This window comes from Canis lupus, chromosome 29, assembly GCF_011100685.1.
Source record: "Canis lupus familiaris isolate Mischka breed German Shepherd chromosome 29, alternate assembly UU_Cfam_GSD_1.0, whole genome shotgun sequence".
NCBI lineage: Eukaryota > Metazoa > Chordata > Mammalia > Carnivora > Canidae > Canis > Canis lupus.
In genome coordinates this window covers 36,788,907-36,809,357 of record NC_049250.1, presented here as the reverse complement: position 1 = coordinate 36,809,357, position 20,451 = coordinate 36,788,907, and the positions used below count along the sequence as shown (strand labels likewise).

At 43.2% G+C, this 20,451-nt stretch overlaps 1 protein-coding gene and 1 long non-coding RNA gene across 2 annotated transcripts in view; one reads left to right on the top strand and one right to left on the bottom strand.

Moving 5' to 3' along the window:
- Positions 1 to 20,451, bottom strand: part of NECAB1 (N-terminal EF-hand calcium binding protein 1) — a 185,605-nt gene that overhangs the window by 164,270 nt on the left and 884 nt on the right. The window contains exon 2 of the mRNA XM_038579720.1: positions 13,275 to 13,299. Coding sequence (XP_038435648.1) covers positions 13,275 to 13,299 — 25 coding nt within the window. The remainder of the gene's footprint in view (positions 1 to 13,274; positions 13,300 to 20,451) is intronic.
- On the top strand, positions 11,000 to 19,161 carry LOC119866742. Its single transcript, XR_005381223.1, has 4 exons — positions 11,000 to 11,813; positions 12,669 to 12,757; positions 16,701 to 16,822; positions 18,486 to 19,161. It is a non-coding gene; the product is annotated as an uncharacterized LOC119866742 (long non-coding RNA).

Genomic DNA, 20,451 nt, shown 5'->3' with positions numbered 1-20,451 from the left:
TCTGGCTCTCTTGTTTTCTATAGATCATCTGGGAGAATGAAATGTGTTTTACGTATTGAAATGTGTTTTACGTATTGTTTATTGTTTTACAAAATATGCTCCATACAAGCAAAAATAAGCTGACCTACTATTTTCCCAAGCATTTCTATTCTACATTTGATCAACTGTATTCATCACAACAATTTCATTAAGTAATTATATATTCTTACTTTTATTTCCAGGAGCAGAAGAAAACTGAAATACAACAGGATTAAGTAATTCCAATGTGGTCCCTGAAAGCACATCTCCTGGAACATATTTTTGGAAGCAGGTCATTAAAACTGCCATCAGTTTAAAATTGACCAAAGTGACCAAAACTCAGGTAGAAAACTGAATAATCCAGTCAAATGGTTAGCTCTTCACTGACTTGATAACCCAAGTATTTAGTATTTAGTAGTTCCTTACCAGGAAAGCTTATTTCTTATATCAAAATAATTTTGTCACTTGGAATTGTGTTGGGAATATGAAAACACTGTCTTTATCCTGAATTAATGAGTGTATATTACTTTTTATGGCTAGAAAAATGTGCTTTTAATTTAGTAAAAAAAATACAGTCAACATATCTGTTTAGAATGGAGAAGACATGGTATATATATTATATATGGAATAATACTCAGCCATCAAAAAATGAAATCTTGTCATTTGCAATGGTGTGGATGGAACTAGACAGTGCTATGCTAAGCAAAATAAGTCAATCAGAGAAAGACAATTATCATATGGTTTCACTTATATGGGGAATTTAAGAAATAAAACAGATGAGAATAGAGGGAGGAAGGGAAAAATAAAATAAGTCGACGTCAGAGAGAGAGATAAACTATTAAGAGACTCTTAACCACAGGAAGCAAACTGAGGGTTGCGGGAGGGGAGGTGGGTGGGGAGATGGGGTAACTGGGTGATGAGCATTTAAGGAGGGCACTTGATGGAATGAGCACTGGGAGTTATATACAACTGACGAATTACTGAACTTACCTCTGAAACTAATAATATGTTAATTAATTGAATTTAAATTAAATAAAATAAAATTTTTTAAAAGATACCTATTTAATGTCACTTTCATAGAGAATTAACAATGTTGTTTAAGGAGAGACTGGGAGAAAGGCAACACACACACACACACACACACACTCAGCCTTTTGTAGAATGACCGACGAGAAAACATTGTTGGAGGAACATTTAGTCATTTGTAGAGAAGGTGTATTCAAATTAGCGATGGAGGGAATACCCCATTTGTAGACAAATTTTACTGCAAAATGAAAATTAAAATATTTTAATAAAGTTGTTATATATAGAAGGAATACCACACATAATTGCTTTCTTTTCCCCTCCTTTATATCTTCATTTCCAGCAAATAATCCCTGCTTTTTTACCTTCCAAAAGAGGAATGTCTGTCATTTTTGCCTAGTCAACACATCTACTTTCCTCTATTTTGGTAAAAACACTTTTTCATTTGACAAATCACCTGCCCTCTCTCTCCCTCTGTGTATGTTAGGTGAGCCTTTATGCAACTCACACCACTCTGGGGGGAGGGGGTGTATGTAATCATGAAAAATCAGTTCATTTCATCCCCTGCTTATTGCTTCAAGAATGGGCATGTGACTGTAGTTGATCAGAGAAAATCCTGAGATTTTTGCTAAAATTATTCTACAGGAGGTATTCTCTCTTTACTCCGGTTTGTTGAAGTGGTAGGATGCATTCCAGGAGTTGTCTTTGTCTCTCCTGGTAAGAAAGCCACTCAAAGTAAAACCACCCAGAGGAAAACCAAAACTGAGATGGAGAGAGAGGGAAGGGGGCAGGGAAAGAGTGATTCCTGAACACCTACATGTGACTACTTCTTCACACCTCCTGGGTATTTCAGTTATAAGAGCCAGCAAACTTCCTATTTTATTTTATTTTATTTTACTTTTTAAGGTTTTTATTTATTTATTCACAGGAGACACACACAGAGAGGACAGAGGGAGAAGCAGGCTCTCCCTGCAGGAAGCCCAACCTGGGACTCGATCCTGGGTCTCCAGGATCACACCCTGGGCTGAAGGCAGGCGCTAACCGCTGAGCCACCGGGGCTGCTCAAACTTCCTATTTTATAATCTGAATTGGGTCTGTGGCACTTTGAACTGAACTGATCCTAATGATAAGTCAATCAGAGAAAGACCATTATATGGTTTCACTCATGTGGGGAATTTAAGAAACAAAACAGATGAGAATAGAGGGAGGGAGGGAAAAATAAAATAAGTCGTTTTATTTTTTTTTTTTTTAGCTGTTCTTAATTTTCGTTCATCTTTAGACATTTTGAGCATTATTATTCCATAGGCTCACCTAGGCAACCCCAAGCCGAAAGAACTTTCCTCTGAACTCACATTAGTATATTTACCATTCAATTGGCTTAGTGATCCTTCTTGCATCATTGATGACACTCGATTTTATCTGTTTTTAGGACTTTTTTTAAAAGATTTTATTTATGTATTTGACAAAGAGAGAAAGCGAGGAGCACGAGCAGGGGGGAAGGGCAGAGCCTAGCTGGGGTCCATTCCAGGAGGCTGAGATCATGACTTGAGCCAAAGGCAGACTCAACCAACGGAGCCACCCAGGTGCCCCTGTTTATGACCTTTTTTTTTTTTTTTTAATCAATAAGATGCTAAGTTCCCAAAGGACATTATCCACTATCTCTTCCTTATCTCAAGTCCCAAATCATTTAGACGTGACCAACCAAGTTTTCTCCAAATCCTTGTGGAAACATCAAAAGGAGTAACTTTCATTAGACAAATACATGATTTGTGCTCGTAGCATAAGGCCTTTGTAAGGGCTCACAGTTTTCGGTCTGCTTTCATAATCCATCACAAGTAAAGAAATCATATCCTTAGGACCTATATGAAATGAGTGAAGGCAGAAGGGAACTGACAGGTTTTAAATGGTCACTATATGCTAAACAAAGTCCTTGGGACTTTACATATATTTTCCGTGCATTTTCCTCATAACACTGCTACTCCTTAAATTTATTATGTTTTTTTTTTTACTTTAAAAATGAGGAAACAGGTTTATTTATTTTTTATTTATTTATTTATTTATTTTTGGAAACAGGTTTAGAGAGGTTCAGGAATTTGTCCAAGCACACACCCTGGTGAACATATACTGAAGTTTCTATGTTTTTAATCTTCATATTTCTACCACCTTCCAGGGTCCAGCAAATCAAGAGCACTCATAAAATATTAGGCAAATGAATGAATGAGCAAATGAACGAACAAATGGTAGAGCCAAGATCAAAGGTTCCAAATTTCCGTTAAACTAACCTACAAGGGACCCCTGGGTGGCTCAGCGGTTTAGCACCGCCTTCAGCCCAGGGCGTGATCCTGGAGACCCGGGATCGAGTCCCGCGTCGGGCTCCCTGCATGGAGCCTGCTTCTCCCTCTGCCTGTGTCTCTGCCTCTCTCTCTCTCTCTGTGACTATCATAAATAAATAAAAATTTTTAAAAAAATAAATAAAAAATAAACTAACCTACAAGTAGGATCATTACCAAAATAATCCCATATATTTTTTTGTCTTTTATTTTTAAATTACATTGACTCACTCAGCAGTATGCATGTGGAAACACTGATATTTCTACATTTCAACAGCATAACCCCACTAGAGAGGGGAGCCACAGTACCTGAGGGTCCTGAGCGAAGTACGAGGGGTTTTACGTTGGAAGAGAAGCTGGATATAAACTGTGTTTACTTGTTCTGTGACCTTAAACAAGTAATCCACATCTCAGGTTACTTATTGATAAAATTGGGATAATGGTATTATCTTCCTCATAAGACTGTTCTGGAAATTAAATAAAATCATGCTTAGCAGAACATCTGGCATATAGTAATCCTTTGGTAGGGTTATTTACAGTAATTACAGTAATATTTTCTTTTGAGTCTGAACCTATTTCCTCGTGGTCACAGAGGTCTTAGTAAAGTACAAACTATTCTATTTTTAATAACCTAGGCATGATTTTAGAATATTAAGGAGAAAGCCATGTCTCTTGTTAGCAGCAACAGATCATTCGTAAGCAAGCTCTCATAACTAAAAGTGACCCCAAAATTACAAAAAATAATTTTAATATGTGAGACATTCACAACGTAGATAAGTCTCATTGCCCACCCAGTTTCCCCGAGCCAGAAACCAGAAATCTCACCCTCCTGTCCCCACCCATCACTATGTACCATTAAATACCTTCATCTTCAATACCTTCATAACATACATTTTTATTATTACCAAGTCTGTGCTAATAATACATTCAAAAAATATAAAACTCAGTATCAAAAAAATAAAAAAATAAAACCTCCATATTTTCTCTCTGTTATCTCTACTGCCATGGACTTACTGAAGCTTTCAATAGCTCTAAAACTCAAGGATTTTGCAGTAGTCCAGATGCCAGATTACGGAGGCTTTAACTCGGGTAGAAATTTGGAAGTAGTGAGAAGTGATTCGATTTTGCAGGTGTTTTTCACTGTAGAGCCAAGAGGGCCACTAATGGGTTAGATGTGGAGTTACTGGAGAAGGAGCAGAATCAGGGAAGCCTCTGAAGCTTTTGGTTGGAGCACCTGTTGAGCAGTGGTGTTTCCCAGAGTTCGGAAACACCTACTGACGCGGGGAGGCAGTTGGGATTAATGAGTGTGGTTTCAGGTGTGAGCATGGTAGGTATGCAGTATATATTTTTTACAAATTGAGAAATTGTGTTCAGGAAGCAATTTCTACACAATTTTTCAAATTCTGTGCCTTTGTACTCATTTTCCTTTGACCCGGAATTACCTGTCCCCCACCTACCCTACAGTTACTCAGACGAATTACACCTCAAGAAGAGGCTTACTCAGCACCCGAGGCACAATTAGAGCACCCTCCTCTAGGGCCCCATAGCAATTCAGTCATGTTCACAGAATACTAACAAATAAATCAAGCATTATACTAAAGGTGTAGAGTTGTTGGCCTTCAAAGAGCGTCCAGGCTAATGCGGGGTTGGGAAACATACCCACAGACTAATCAGTACAATGGGATAAATGGTGTTACCATTTATGGTAACAAAATGCAATGGATTAGCCTCGGTTCTCCCACTCTTCCTCCATCTTCTATATGCAATGGAACTATAGATGAGGGGGGCACCTGGGGGGCTCAGTCGGTTCACTGTCTGCCTTCGGCTCAGGTTCAGGTCATGATCATGGGGGATTGGGCCCTAGCCCCCACTAGTGCTCTCCCCACCCCAAATAAATAAATAAATATCTTCAAAAAAAAAAAAAAGGATACTATAGATGAGAGAATGGTGGGCAGTCAGGCAAAGACACTAATACTTAGAGTTGTATTTGTCGTGTGTATGGGACTTTGTGTTACTTCAATGAATCATCACAACAGCCCTATACGCTGAACTTGAACGTGGATCTCTGAGTACCTACCAAGTTATGCAGTTGGCATGCGGCAGAACTAGTTTACGTATCAATCCCTGACTCCTAAGCCATTCTCTGCCAAAACAAATTCAGAGGGGGCTCCCCCAGGGGAGAGAGACTGTAGGCTAGAGGCAGAAGGATGGAGGGTCCTTCCCAGCAGAGGAAGCTGTGCGTGTCTACACACTGAGGGCTGGGGGGTCAGCCTTGCTTGGGAGTCTGGATTTTATCTTGTAACAAACGAAGGGATTTTGAACAGAGAAGAGATCGTATCAGAGTACACCGTCCGAAGATGACTCCCATATAGGATCTAGGGCCGATTTCTATCACAGCATTTATTACAGTGTATAATTATTTTTAATTCATGTTTATCTCCACTCTAGAATTCAAACTTTAATTTAACTGAACTTCATTCCATTCCTTGTAGTGTGTGTTCATGTGTGTGTGTGTGCGTGCGCAGTGCTGACTTTAATTTAGCCTTATTTATTTCAGTATCGTTAGTGCCCAACATAGGGTCTGGCCAACAGGCGCAGTGCCTGGTCGTAGCTGAATGAATGAAAGAAAGGAAGATGGAAGAAGAGTGGGAGAGCCGAGGCTAGAATTTAAGATTTCTAACTCCAAACCTTGCACTATCATTTCGGTGCATAGTTCTCATCAGCCCTAATAAGACGTTTTAAAAAAATGTGATAACCAGTTGGGGAAATAAAAAATCAAAATATTTCTACTTTTAAAGGAATCCACTGACCCCACTGGTCGTTTTGACATCATCAAGTCATAGTCAACAAAATCCAGCTTCGCAACATTTTTGATATTCAGGAGAACCTAAGGAACTGAAGGTATCACATATGTTTCAGTTTTTCCAATTTATTTATTTTATCGAAAAACCAGGAATAAAAATTAATTCCATTTCCTTAGTTTTCAGAATTGGAGTACAGAAACGAATTTGGGCATATAGGGCCAACTCCAAGCACACAAGAGAAACTGTATTAGGGTTATTGGTTTGCAAACAATAAGAAGAGCTGAATGGCCAATGCAAAGATAGAGCAAGCAGCAGGGAAGGTCTGAGGGCTTAGTAAGGTCATCGCGGACAGAACACTTGGGCGCTGCCAGGGGAATAGTTTAGCAGCAGCAGGACGGAGGGTGGGACATTGTGACTGTCCCACCGAGTAAGAATAAGCATTAGGATACAAAACGAAAATGAGGTGGGGGGACGCCTGGGTGGCGCAGTCAGTTAACTGTCCGACTCTTGGTTTTGGCTCAGGTGGTGATCTCAGGGTCCCGAGATGGAGCCCACATCAGGCTCCACAATCAGTGGGGAGTCTGCTTGAGATTCTCTCCCTCTCTCTCTCTGCCCTCCCAGCTCTTCCTCTCTCAAATAAATAATTTTTTTTTCTTTAAGATTTTTAACTTATTAATTCATGAGAGACATAGAGAGGCAGAGACATAGGCAGAGGCAGAAGCAGGCTCCTCGTGGGGAGCCTGATACGGGACTCGATCCCTCGACCCAGGGTCCCATCCTGACCCAAAGGCAGACAGACGCTCAACCGCTGAGCCACCCAGGCATCCCAAATAAATTAATCTTTTTAAAAAATGAGTATAGTTAACACTTATGTAGCTTCTTAAGGGCCAGGCACCTTTCCAAGAAAATCTACATTATCTATTTTATTTTATTCAAAGATTTTTATTTATTTGACGGAGAGCTAGAGCCAGAGAGTGGGGTAAAATGGCAGAAGGAGAGGGAGAAGCAGGCTCCCCCCGGAGCAGGGAGCCCAATGAGGGACTCGATCCCAGGACCCCAGCCAGGATCATGACCTGAGCCAGAGGCAGCTACTCAACCAACTGACCCGCCCAGGTGCCCCCTGTACTATTTCTTTTAATCGCTCAACATGCCCATGAGAGAGGCATTGGTTCCTTTTGCTTCATTTTTGAGAAGCATTGTTTTTCTTTCCATTTTACAGATGAGGAAGCTAAGTAAGTTGCTCAGATCACGGAGAAGGAGAAACCAGGATATGAACCTAGGCCGTCTGACTGCAAAGCCTAGCTTAACCGTAGTGCGACATGCCTCCCACGTCTAGATGGAGTGAGTACAGATGATTCACTGCGGCACAGAAAGGGAAGGGGGTGCTGGGCCGCTAACCTACAAATCTAGATCACAGACAGCACTTATGGTAGAGGCACCATTTTACAGTAGACACTGCGCTCTGTAAACTGCAGGCTCTGACTTCTGAGCCTTTGGCTGCCCATGGCATTCATGTCATTGGCTCAGTAATCTGAATAGAAATTCTGTTTGTTTCTATGACAGCTGATTAGCCCAGCTATGGAAAGATAAGAATTTTCACAGTTTTCTGCTTTTGGCAGAAAAGCAACACATTTATGAGAGTGAAACTGCTTTATATTTTAGAAAAAAAAACATACTGTGGAAATAGAAATGTTGTTTTTCCTTATTTTGTTAAAAAAAAAATGATTACAGTCAGAACTTGCACTCCTGTACTCCCACATATTGTAATGCTGATGAGCCACTTCTAGGGTCCTGGTGAGGGCATGAGATTTTTTTTTTTTTTAAACAAATAGCTCTTACTAGACTGACTTTCTTTCTTTCTTTCTTTCTTTCTTTCTTTTTCTTTTTTTGTGTGTGTGTTTTGTGTGTGTGTGTGTGTGTTTTTGTGTGCTGACTTTCAAGCTGGTAGGTGCGTAGTTGAGGAGCTTGTGAGTTTGCATACGCCTGAGAATAAGCAGGAATATAGCACTGCATCTGATCCCCACTGCTCTGTGATTAGTTACTTGATTCTGTTACACTGACATTCACAACATATTTTGAGAAAATAGTGAGGAACTATGAAATAAAAATCCGCCTTACGCCAATAATTCTGATTTCCAGAGCCCCGTTTTTTTAATCTCTTCATCCTTACTTGGGGCCAGGATCCCTGATTAAAAGGTCAGGGCGACCACAGAGGTGATGCTTGACCAAGTAGCTGACATCAAAACACAGCCTTGTTATCAAGACGCAGGAAAGAGAGAATCACAGGCCTCTGGGTGGTACTCTGAAAGTCTCCCTGCCTTCAAGGAAAACGCTCCCACTTACCGAACCTGTGTTCCACCCTCCACCTGGGGTCACATTCGTACACGTCAACTGAATAAACCAAACCCTGGGCAACCACATTGAGAGGCTCTTACCAAGCACTGTCACTTAATCTATTAACATTGGTTATATAATGATCCAATGAAGTCTTCAAAACATTCCCAAACACAAACTCAACATCAACTGTTCTTATATTAGTGTTATTTTTATTTTTTATTTTTTTTAAAGATCATATTTATTTATTTATTTGGGGGAGAGAGAGAGAGTGAGAGAGTTGGGGGAGGGCAGAGGGAGAGGAGAGAGAGAATCCCAAGCAGACTTTGCACCAGGCACGGAGCCCAAAGTGGAGCTCAAATCTCACAACCCTGAGATCATGACCTGAGCCCAAATCAAGCTTCAGACACTTAACCAACTGAGCTACCCAGGTGCCCCTGTATTAGTGTTTTGAATGACAGATGTAGTTCTGTTCCGATTTTAAGATTTTTTCTTTTTTTTTTTTTAAGATTTTATTTATTTATTCATGAGAGACACACACAGAGAGAGAGGCAGAGACACAGGCAGAGGGAGAAGCAGGCTCCATGCAGGGAGCCCGATGTGGGACTCGATCTGGGGTCTCCAGGATCACACCCTGGGCTGAAGGCTGCGCTAAACTGCTGAGCCACCCAAGCTGCTCAATATTTTTTTTTCTATTTCTGAAAAATGCCACCAAAATTCTGCAAGGGAATACACAGAGTCTCTAGATTGCTTTGGGTAATATAAACATTTTAACAATAGTAAATCTCAGTCATTAGCCCAGAGTATCGTTCCTTCTATTTGTGCCTTCTTCAATTTCTCTCATTAATGTCTTTCATTAATGTACAATTAAGTTGTACGTTAAAATGTACAATTAAAATGTCCATCAATGTACATCTGTACAAGGCTTTTACCACGTTGGCGGAACATATTTCGAGGTATTTCATTCTTTCTGATGCACCTGTAAGTGGGATTGTTTTCCTAATTTCTCTTTCTGATAGTTCCTTGTCAGTCTGCAAAAATGCAACAGATTCTTGTATATTGCCTTGGCACACTACAACTTTACTGAATTCATTCATTAGTTCTAACACTGTTGTTGGTGGAACCTTTAGGGATTTAGCTAATACTATTAACCAATAAACAACAGATAAATAACATCAATACTTAGTTTGATGCACTAATCTAGAAGATTATGCTTCTTCTTCAGTTTTTAGTATCAGACTGTTGGTTATGCACCTCTTACCAACAGATGTGCAAGTATTTATTATTGAGCATGAGTGTTGTGACAGGCTCACTACTGTGGCCCTGGTGCCGTGTGAAATAGGCACATTGTCCGTCCTCACAGACGTATAATGCGCAGGATGCTGGAATAGGTCAAAGGCCAATGAGGAGAACTATGACCATCTCTTTGAGGGATCAGTCAACTCATCGGGATTAAAAGAGCCCCCCTTGCAGTCTACCTCTTTACTAGTCAAGAATGGGAGATCCTAGCAAGCACACGTCAGCAAAAACAATCTGCAGTGTTATTTACTGTGAGTCTTTTGATTTTGCCTTTTTCTAAGGTTAAATTTTTTTTTGCAAATTTTACGAATTCCCATGTGCCATGTCCCTTTTCATTCAACCTGCATATACGTAAGATTTCTCAAGAGCTTCTGCATTTTTAGGTTTGATTCTGGGCTCTTTAGATCAAAACACTCACATCCCTAATCTATTCTACTTCGAGGTCTGTCTTGATGTCTAGGATCCCAGCCTATGACTTTAAAACAACAAATGATTCTCTCCGAGACACAAGTATGACAGTTAATTGCTCTCATGTATTTTTCCCCCACCTATTTCTCCAGCAGCTTCTCTCATGTCAAATAGATCCCAGAAGCTAACTCTGTACTCTGGTAAGCTAAGTGTCATGCTGCTTACCACCTCTTATTCCCATCATTATTCTATCACCAATTATGCAGTCCATAAGGGATTTTGTCTTATGAGGGTCTGTTACCCAGAGATCATGTACATGTAGCAGCTGCTTATTTGCAAATACAAAATGGAATGAACACATGGTTCAGAAAGATGGATTTTTTTAATGCTGGTATTTTCTCATTTTGTTAGATTATCCACTATCCTTTTTTCCTTTTTTCAATCCCGCGTGTATGCTAAATAGTCTTTTCTCCCCTACTAAACTCCACTGAAATAGAAACAACTGGAATGTCACCAAATGTCTCCAATAGTCAAGGCATCACAACCCCAAAAACAGCTCAAGCTTTACGTAGTGATACTGATCGTATTGATCATAAAAATATCAGCAAAACAAGCAGGTGTAAGCTGTTACTATGTACCATGCACTTCCCCAGGGGATTTTACATATGTCACATCATTTATTATTCATAATAACCCCATGACATAGACAGATGCTATTATCTCTAGTCTGTAGGTGAGAGAGCTGAGGGTGAGGTTTGTTACTTACCCAAAGCCACAGAGCTGCTAGGTGCACCTACCTATCTCTGCCCTTCCCCCACTTTGCACCGGGAATGGGGAGAAGAGGAAAGCAGAATGGAAGGGAAGGGAAAGAGGTGATAGAAGGGAGATGGGTAATGGAGGAGAGTGTCATTAATCAGTGTTAATTCGCTAAGTGAACATGCACTGAGCACCCCGTACTGGCTGAGCAGAGTGCCTGTTAATAAGACAAGTTGCTTGTCCGAGACAGGCACGTTTGGCTTAAGAAAATAGAGTCACTGGCGAACAACTACTGTCCTCACAAAAGGGAATAATTAGCACAAACCAAAGTGCAGAGAACACAGATGGGGGGGACCTCCCAAGGGGGAAGGCTTTTCAGACAAGGTGCCTTCTGACCCCAATGCAAGCAGTACACAAGTGTTCTTAGGGTGGCTAAGAGTAAAAAAGGGGGGGGGGGAGCAGGTATGAGTCCAAGCAAGGACACCACAGAAGTGTGACAGGTGGAGTGATGCTCAGAGAAGCCCTGGTGCTTCCGAGAGAGCGGTGGAAGAGGATGCATGGTGAAGACCATGAGAGTAGGAGCAGAAGGGCAGGTAGCTTTGACAGCACACTGGGCTCAGCATTAGGACAGGGAGCAAGGAGGCGAGAGGTATCCTATGTGGGAAGGAAGGAGGCAGGTAAAAAAAAAAAATAACCAGGACCACACAAGGCTCCCCAATCCAAGGGACCATTCTTCATAGCAAAACATATGAGGTTCTCATCAACTCCAATAAATCATGAATTGGGTCTTCAGGTGCTTTTTACTGTGACTATGGATTATCATCGTAGGCCACCAGAAGAGGTAAGTTTTGATGGAGAGAAGAATGCTATGTACAAAGGTATGGATAACCCTCAGTTGGACCGTGGGGTCCAGAGAAAGGAAGGTGGAGCCTGAGAAAACTAGGAGCCTGGGTAGAGGGAGAGAAAAGGCATCTCTGAAGTAGAAATGGCTGCTGAAGTACGAGGCAGGTAGCATGGAGCCATATGGACTATTCAGCTGTGTTTCAGACATCACTGACTTTGGATGGCAGGCACAGGGCCCACAAGGGAGATGAGAAGACAGGATGACTGCATCATTACATCTGTCTTAAAAATTAATCAAGTGATTCAGGTGAAACAAGAAAAAAAAAAACAAAACCCTGAATCGATAATATATTAACCCCTGCAACATAGTCTGAGCAAACATTCTGAGAGGCAGGCACAGTTAAGTATTATCAGGATCGGGGACAGTGTTTTAATGCTCCTTGGATTAAGATATTTTCTGCTGTGGGAAAAGCTAGATAGTGCCAATCAAGCTTTTCTCGATCTGGCTGCTTAAGGGCTAACTAGAGCACAACAAAGGTTTCTAAAGTGTCAGATCTGGACTCTGCCAGTAATCCCACCCCACAGATAAGAAATCCGATTTCAAGAAAAGGAAAGGACTCTTGGTACCCTAAATTTGTCAAGAAAGTCTTGTCAAGAATATGGCTCTATTATGTACTCATACTACAGCAGCAAAATAAACTCAATAAGCTCTGATTTGGTATTCTATGGAACAAAACTTGTAGTGGGATAAGAGTCAAAAGATACTGCTTATGACAGCTTATAATTGGATGCAGCGCAGGCATCGTTTAAATTGTAGTTCCACTGACAGGACTTTTTTTTTTTTTTCTTCTAGTTTCTCTGACTTCTCTGTCTCTGTAGATTATCAGTCCCAGCGCATACAATTCGAATACGAGAGCGATGGCCAAGAGCCATGGGGTGAAGGTAAGTTCGGCAACGCACACTTCCAGGTAACCAACTTAACCTCCAGGTACCTGTTACAGTGCAGCAGCGGCCCCCAAGGCCACCATGAAATCCAGCTTGGACACCCTCGATTTTGAAGCCATGTAGACCTGGGGTTCACGTCTCAGATCTGTATCTTATTAATTCCAAGAAATAACTCAAAGCACTTGGCCCAATGCCTGGCACACAGTAGACACTCAATGAATAGAAGCTGTTATTACTTTAAAATTAAAGCATAAAAGGGAAAAGGCAGAGCTATGACAGCTGCTCACTTCAAAGGCATAAATTCCATCTTCCTGTCAAATGTAAGTACCTCTTTCAATTTCTCATGAATATCCAGACGGAACCATAAACTTCCCTAAAACTCTTATTAGTACCAGAGGCAGACACTTTATGCATCAGTTTCTTGGGTTCTCCTCTCTCTTCCATACTATGCTTTATAGGGTGATCTAAATGGTAAGAGATCAATAAATAGAAAGTGCAGTTTTTTTGGTCTTACCATTTTTATCCGCTCTCCTCAGTATCTGAAAAAGATAAAGGAAAAATGTTATTACCATTTTTGCAGTTGCAGTGAACATTACACTCACATATAATTCACCCATTAGTAAATGAAAGAAATTCCAATTTTAAATAAAGGTTTCCCAGTTGAGAGGTTTCCTTAGAATAATCAAAAACTGAAAACAACCCACATATCTTTGAACAAGTGAATGGACAAAAAAAAAAATCTGTGGCACATCCATACGGTGAATACTGCTGAGCAATAAGGAGGAATGAGCTCTGGATTCACACAATAACTTGGATGGATCGCTAAGTAATGATGTTGGGTAAAAACCTAGACACAAAAGAGTACCTACTACGTGATTCCATTTATATAAAATTCTAGAAAATGCAAACTGATCTACAGTGACAGAAGAAAGATTAAGCGTTGCATACAAATAAGGAGGGAGCACATTAGAAAAGGATATGAGACAACTTTTTGGAGTGGTAGGTGTATTTATTATCTTGATTACGGTGATGGCCTCACGGGGATATATGTATGCAAAAACCCATCAACTCTTCACTTTAAAAATGTGCAATTTAATATACATCAATCATACCTCAATAAAATGGGAATAAATCGAAACAAAAAAGTAATAGATTATGGATGAATAGAGCTTACATGTCCACATTATATCTTACGTTAGGTCTATGCATTAATTTTATTATCTTTGGTGGATAAGAGCTGCCTGGCTATCAAGTCAGGTATCTTTGGGATTTCAAAATTTTCTTCTGGGCAACCAGTCTTTTTCCTACTCTGGGCCCATGAGCTCGAGGATTGGGAAGAGCACTCAGGCCTGGCAAGCAGGGTGTCCCATCACTCCAGCCACAGTGATTACTCAGGCTGGAGCACAGAGAGAGACACCCCTTCCTCTGCTGACTCGGAACCTGGGAAGATATAGGTAAGAAGCTGCTGTCTACCCTTCCTCGGTTGTATGTATCGTGGGTTGAACCGTGTTGCCTCAAAACACATGTGGAAGTCCTAACCCCCCGTAACTGTGAAGGTGACCTTGTTTGAAAGTAGTCTTTGGAGATGTAATCAAATTACGATACAATCTTACTGGACTGGGGGTAGGCCCTATACCCCAAGACCGGTGACTTTATAAGAAGAGAGAGATTTGGAGATGCAGAGACAGGGGAGACCACATGATAATGTAGGCAGATGTTGGTGTGATGCTGCTGCAAGCCAAGGAGTGTAAAGGACTGGCCACCATTGAGTCCCTAGGAGACAGGTATCGAGCAGACTCTCCCCTACAGCCTCAGAGGGAGCAAGGTCGTCTTGCCCGCACCTTGACGTCACCCCCCTAGCCTCCAGGACTGAGAGAGCAAATCTGGTTGTTTAAGCCCCTGTGTGCAGTACACTGTTACAGCAGCCACAGGAAAGTAATACAGCATACGACCCGGACATAACCAGCCCTCAAGAAAGCAGCGTCCAACCAGAGACCGAAGAAAGTAGATCCTGATGACACTCTCTGAGCTTCTGATCAAGACACCCTGACCAGACGATCTCCAACTTTTCATTACAGAAGCCCATAAGTTGTTTTAAATCTTAAGAAAGTTTATTATTTTTTCTGTTAGCGACAATCAAATTAGCCCCAGCTGATAACCATATACTGACAGGGGAAAAAAAAAAAATCTGGAGACTATAACACACAGCTATGTTGTATATAGCACCAAGGAAAATGTCCCTTTATCATACTGCAAAGATAACCTTGAATCACATGAAAGGGGCACTTGAGGATCATTTTTTTCTGAGCCGTATACGTTAAGTAACCACAGCTACTCTTAAATTTAGGTCATCGCTTCTTGGTGGGCAGCTTGAAACGTGAGCGATAGTTCTCACTACCAAAGCTCTACTGCTTTCTACTGTATAAACATTACCCCCTTTCCTTCTGTTGACTTCACGAAGATGAAGGATGGTTAAATCTGAACATCATTACAATGCATTTATTATCAGGTACTAATATTACTAAAAATCTCACCTAGGAAAAATTTCCGACAACAGATATGCATCATCCCGACTTGTGTGCCTAAGAAGTTGGTCCCCTTTATCAACTAAATTTATTCCATTATTGCAAGAAAACTGCTCTCAGCTGTAAGAGCTTCTATGCTTAAGGCTGAATGAGACACAAATCCTTTTTAACTCCACAGAGGTAATTTCTAGTGGGGGTTCTGGGACTCCCATCTCTCCACCAGGACCAGTGTCCTCCTCTCCTCTGAAACTGTGAAGCCCCAGCGGAGTGTCAGGGAGACATGAGACACAGCCTGAGTCTTACCTTTAATATACCCTCAGATTCTATTTCAAGAGCTAGTGTGTCCTTATGAGTAACTAGAATGGGAATAACCACACACCAGAGACTCGGATCCCCGGCTTCCATCATTTCATAAAGAACTGTCTTAAACAACATTCAGCCCCTTAGTGATGACATTAAGACAATAACTTTCTTTATTAAGACAGTTCTTTGTAATTAAATATGAACAGAACTGGCTCTGCTGCAAATTTTGCCTCTGAGCCCACAGACTAATAAAAAAGGTCCTGCAGGTGCGGACTGAGTTCATAACGTCAGGCCTCCACAGCCCTCCGGACTGCCTAATCCTACACGTTAAGACCACAGGATGGAGAGTAAATGGACACAGATACCATGGCTAGAACGCACAGGTTATGCTGTTTCTGCAACAACTTAAGAATGATCCAGCAGCACCCCTTACCCCCCAAAGCGACTCTCTGGTGGCCTTCATTGAAATTCCTCATTTTGCACCTGAAGTCATCCAAGGCGGCTGTTAAAAATGCAAATGCTATCACCGAGGCCTAAGAAACGGACAGTCACTATTGAACTAATGTTTGCTAAGTGCTTCCTACCCTGTACCTGGTTAAAATTAAGTAATGAGCTGAGATGGCCTCCGAGAGGCCAGGAGAGAGGCCAAGGCAGCTGGTGCTCCTCAGATCGCCGAGTGGCACCCAGAAGGGAAGACCCGCTGGGCAGACCAGGGGGTGTGGCCTGGGCCTGGAGGGGGGGTGGTAGTTCTGCTCCACCAGTTGCCAGGAGATGGGCCGCAGGGTGGGGGGGAGCAGTGAGGAGGCCTGGAGGGAAGGTAAACCAGCACGAACATTTTTATCTTCTCACTCTTGCCTGGAATAGGGCTGATGTGAGCCGACAGTTTAAAACATATAAGAGACTCCTAACTCTGGGAAACGAACTAGGGGTGGTGGAAAGGGAGGTGGGCAGGGGGTAGGGGTGACTGGGTGACGGGCACGGAGGGGGGCGCTAGATGGGACGAGCACTGGGAATTATTCTATATGTTGGCAAATTGAACACCAATAAAAAATAGATTAAATAAATAAATAAATCATGCTAACATTAAAGCTGAGTTTCTCTTAATTTCTCAGGTTTCGAAACCTAGGGGAGTGCCGTCTGTCTGGCCACTCAGGGTAGACAAGCGAGGGGGTTAACTGCCATCCTCCCGACTGAACAATGTCGAAGCCCTCTGTCCGGCTCACCTCCTGCACAGGTGAGGATGCGTAGCTGCGCGGGGGACTTTGCAATGCAGTATCGTTGGCAAAGCAGAACTGTGACTCGTTGTCACCAAGTCCCTGAGCGCCCAGGCATCGTGCATGGTGTTCGGTGTTCACGGGTATGCATGACGGGTTGGGGGAAAGGAGGCAAGAGCAAGAGTAAAGTCACCTCTATCCCCTCCAGAACTTTCCAGGCCCCGCGTCTGCCTCTACTAAAATGAGGAAGGGGCCACTTCCAGCTACAAAGCAAAACTGTTTGGGAGAAGACGGTGGCACCACGTGGTGAGGTGGTACCTAATTCACTGCACGTGTATCATGCCTCGGGGGCTGACCGAAGGTTGGCTTTTCTCCCTTGGCACAGCAGCAGAGCTGATCAACGTAAAGACCCAAAAGAGGGACCACACGCTCTACAGACTAGTACTCTAAATTGCAGACTTTCTTCTGGTATCTGGAAAGAAATAACCTGCAAAGACAGGATACAGGTGGCAAGAAAGAAAAGAACCGCCACCCTCCTGGTCCTTCCACGTTGCTGCTCACGACACGACACGCAGTGCAGTCCCCCTCCCACGGGCGGCAGTGGGCCCAGTGCTGTGCAAGCCCTGGGGCCCGCCCTGGGTTTCCTAAGCCCCCCCAGTGGGCATTCGAGAATATTCAAGATGAACTGTCATTTTTTTTTTTTTTTGATAGAAAAGACTATAAATCACACTCCTAATGGGACAGTGTCTGTATTGATTTGTGGATTTGGCTACTGTGATGTCGGCACTGGGTAGGGGACAGAGATGTAGCAATCCACAGAGCATACTTACACGGCACGTTGGCTTTTTCTTCTCAGTTTTCATACCCTATGAACTCTCACTTAATACAACCTCCTGATTTGGACATATTGGCAAATGGAGCAGAAGCCAATAGTTAGGGTCAATCTCTCTCTGATTATCTGATCTATGGCTAGTGTCTTCCCAGCTGGACATGCCCGGTCATGTCATCAACGGCATCTTCAAGACCGGTTCCAATCATTTCTCAGAGGACTGATTACTACAGTGACACTGGAATATACACACACTGGAAGTCGAAGTTTTCCTCAAATTTGGAAATTAGTCTGGGTTTCATCCCTGTACCTCTTTGAAAAAGGGGGTTACCTATGACCTACTTGCTATAATCTGAACAGAATTCAAAAAGCAATCATTTTTAGCAGTGCTACTAGAATATATTAAAACAAATCAAATAAATTAGGTATTTATATATCACATTTTATTTTTGCTAAAAGCAGTATGATCCAGAAATGAATAATGCAAAAATCCCCAAGTAACAAATCCTTTCTCGTGTCACAAATTTCGCCAGAGTGCTAGATTTTTCACAAAATATCTCAAAGAAAAGTATAAACAAAATCTTTTCTATTTGAGATAAAATCCAGTGGCACTTTTTTTTTCTATAGACACTAAAATTTACTGGCGAACAAGCATGTCAACACTTCTCATGTGAAATCGGTTTTGTATTTTTATTTTTAAATTCTAGAAATAGAAGAAGGCGAGGGTATCCTATTCATAGAGTACGTGTTCCTTCAGGACAGGGACCTGATGCTGTTTATTGACAGAGCTTAAGAACAATCGTGTCTATACAATAATAAGTAAGATTTTAATTTCCTCTTTTCTTTTTTAACAGCAGTTTGAACAGTTGGGCTACATTAGCGTGGGTGCCGAGGAGGCTGACCTTCATTTATAAGCTCAGTCCATTCATCTCTATGGCATCTCCAGGAGTTGTTAACTGCTTTGGGAAAGTCACAGAGGAGCACTTGATATCCTTGGGGGACAGAGCGAAGACCAGGCCAGAATGAATGGAGGAGCCTCTTGCCGGCTCTGAACCAACTTCAGGGCAGTTTAGCCACTGACCTCATAACAGACGTGACTTTCTGGGACCCTGATGCTACTGGCTGAAGATTCCTTTCTCACGTGTGCTATGTGCCTCCCTCTCCCAGCTCCATTTCCTCAAGGGCTTTTTGGCCCTGAACAGCAGGATTTAAAAGAAATAACAGCATAGCCAGTCAAACCACCAGCACCAAAACACCATCCGATTGACCAGAACCAAGCAGGGAGAAGTGCTCAGGAAAAATAAGGTACTCACTCCTACTGAGAGAAGGAATGGGAATCAGACTGTTTGGGTGGGAAGAGGGCCAGCCGGAGAACGCCTGGATCCCCAACTGGAACAGCACGGTGATGAGGGGAGGACGCTGCCGGGAGACACATCTGCCTTAGACCAGATGTTCTTATTAATACGGTTTTCTATCCCAATTTAAAAAAACCCAGCTAGGGCAGCCCGGGTGGCGCGGTGGTTGAGCGTCTGCCTTCGGCCTGGGCCTGACCCTGCAGACCCAGGATCCAGTCCCACACTGGGCTCCCCCCATGGAGCCTGCTTCTCCCTCGGCCTGGGTCTCTGCCCCTCTCTCTCTCTCTCTCTCTCTCTCTCTGTGTGTGTCTCATGAATAAATAAATAAAATCTTAAAAAAAAAGAAAAGAAAGAAAGAAAAGCCGAGCTAATCCGTTCAAAATCAACTTGGGAGGGCCCCTCACCCCATCCCTCTTCTCTTCATGACATCTGCTTCCCCACGAGGATACTAGTAAACGGGCTTCCTCACATTTTCATCTCTCCACAAATGAATGTATTTTAATTTCACGTACAGCTGGATTTTTAATAAGAAACGCTCTCAGGGGAGGGTAGAGGAGAGGGCACAGGGCATCCTCCACGCCTCGAGCCAATTTTCTATCACGCCTAGATGAGAAGTGGCCAGAACTGGGCCCACAGGGCCAGCAACTACCTCCAGGGGACAGCAGGGGTGTGACGGGAGCGGCTGAGGCCCGCAGGCCACAGGGATGGAACCCTCCTCCCACAGCGGAGGAAAGAGCCGGGCCGGGAAAAGAATAAAGTACAGAAACAGCAGAAAAGGGGCAGGAAAGCAAAATGGAGATATAAATTGCTGTAAAGGTAATAACCCCAGCGTGGGGGCAGAAAAGTAGGAGAGAAAAAAAAAAAAAAAAAAGGGCAGTCAAGAATGAGAAAAAAAAAAAAAAAAAACCGATCAGCATTATCAGAAAAATGAAGGGACTTAGTCCCGAAGGGGGTGCGGGGCGGGGGGAGCCCCAAGGGAAGAGCAGTGAGAATGCAGGACCGAGGAGCAGGCAGGGAAACTTGGGGGGTCTCGGGGAGGCGCGACGGAGGGAGGCAGGAGGAGGATCACCGGGAAGGAGAAGAGAAGCAAAGGGGCGTCCCGGGAGCTCCGTCCGTCCCTCCGTCCGTCCGTCCGTCGGCGCCTTGAGGGTGCTCGGCGACCGGGGGGAGGCGGACCGCGGTCACGACCCGGCGCCCAGGCCACGCCGCCCCAGAAGCCGACTTCGGCGGGTCTCCCGGGGCCGCCCCGCCCGGAGCCGCAGGTGCCGGACCCCGGATCCCGGCGACTGAGCGGCAGGTGGCCCCCCGCAGCGGCGCGGGCAACGGGGGACGGGGGGGCCCGGGGAGCGCAGGGGGGCCCCGGGGAGCGCAGGGGGGCGCGGGGAGAGGGGAGAGCAGTAGGGCCCGGGGGAGCGCAGGGGGGCCCCGGGGAGAGGGGAGAGGGGGGCGCGGGGAGAGGGGAGCG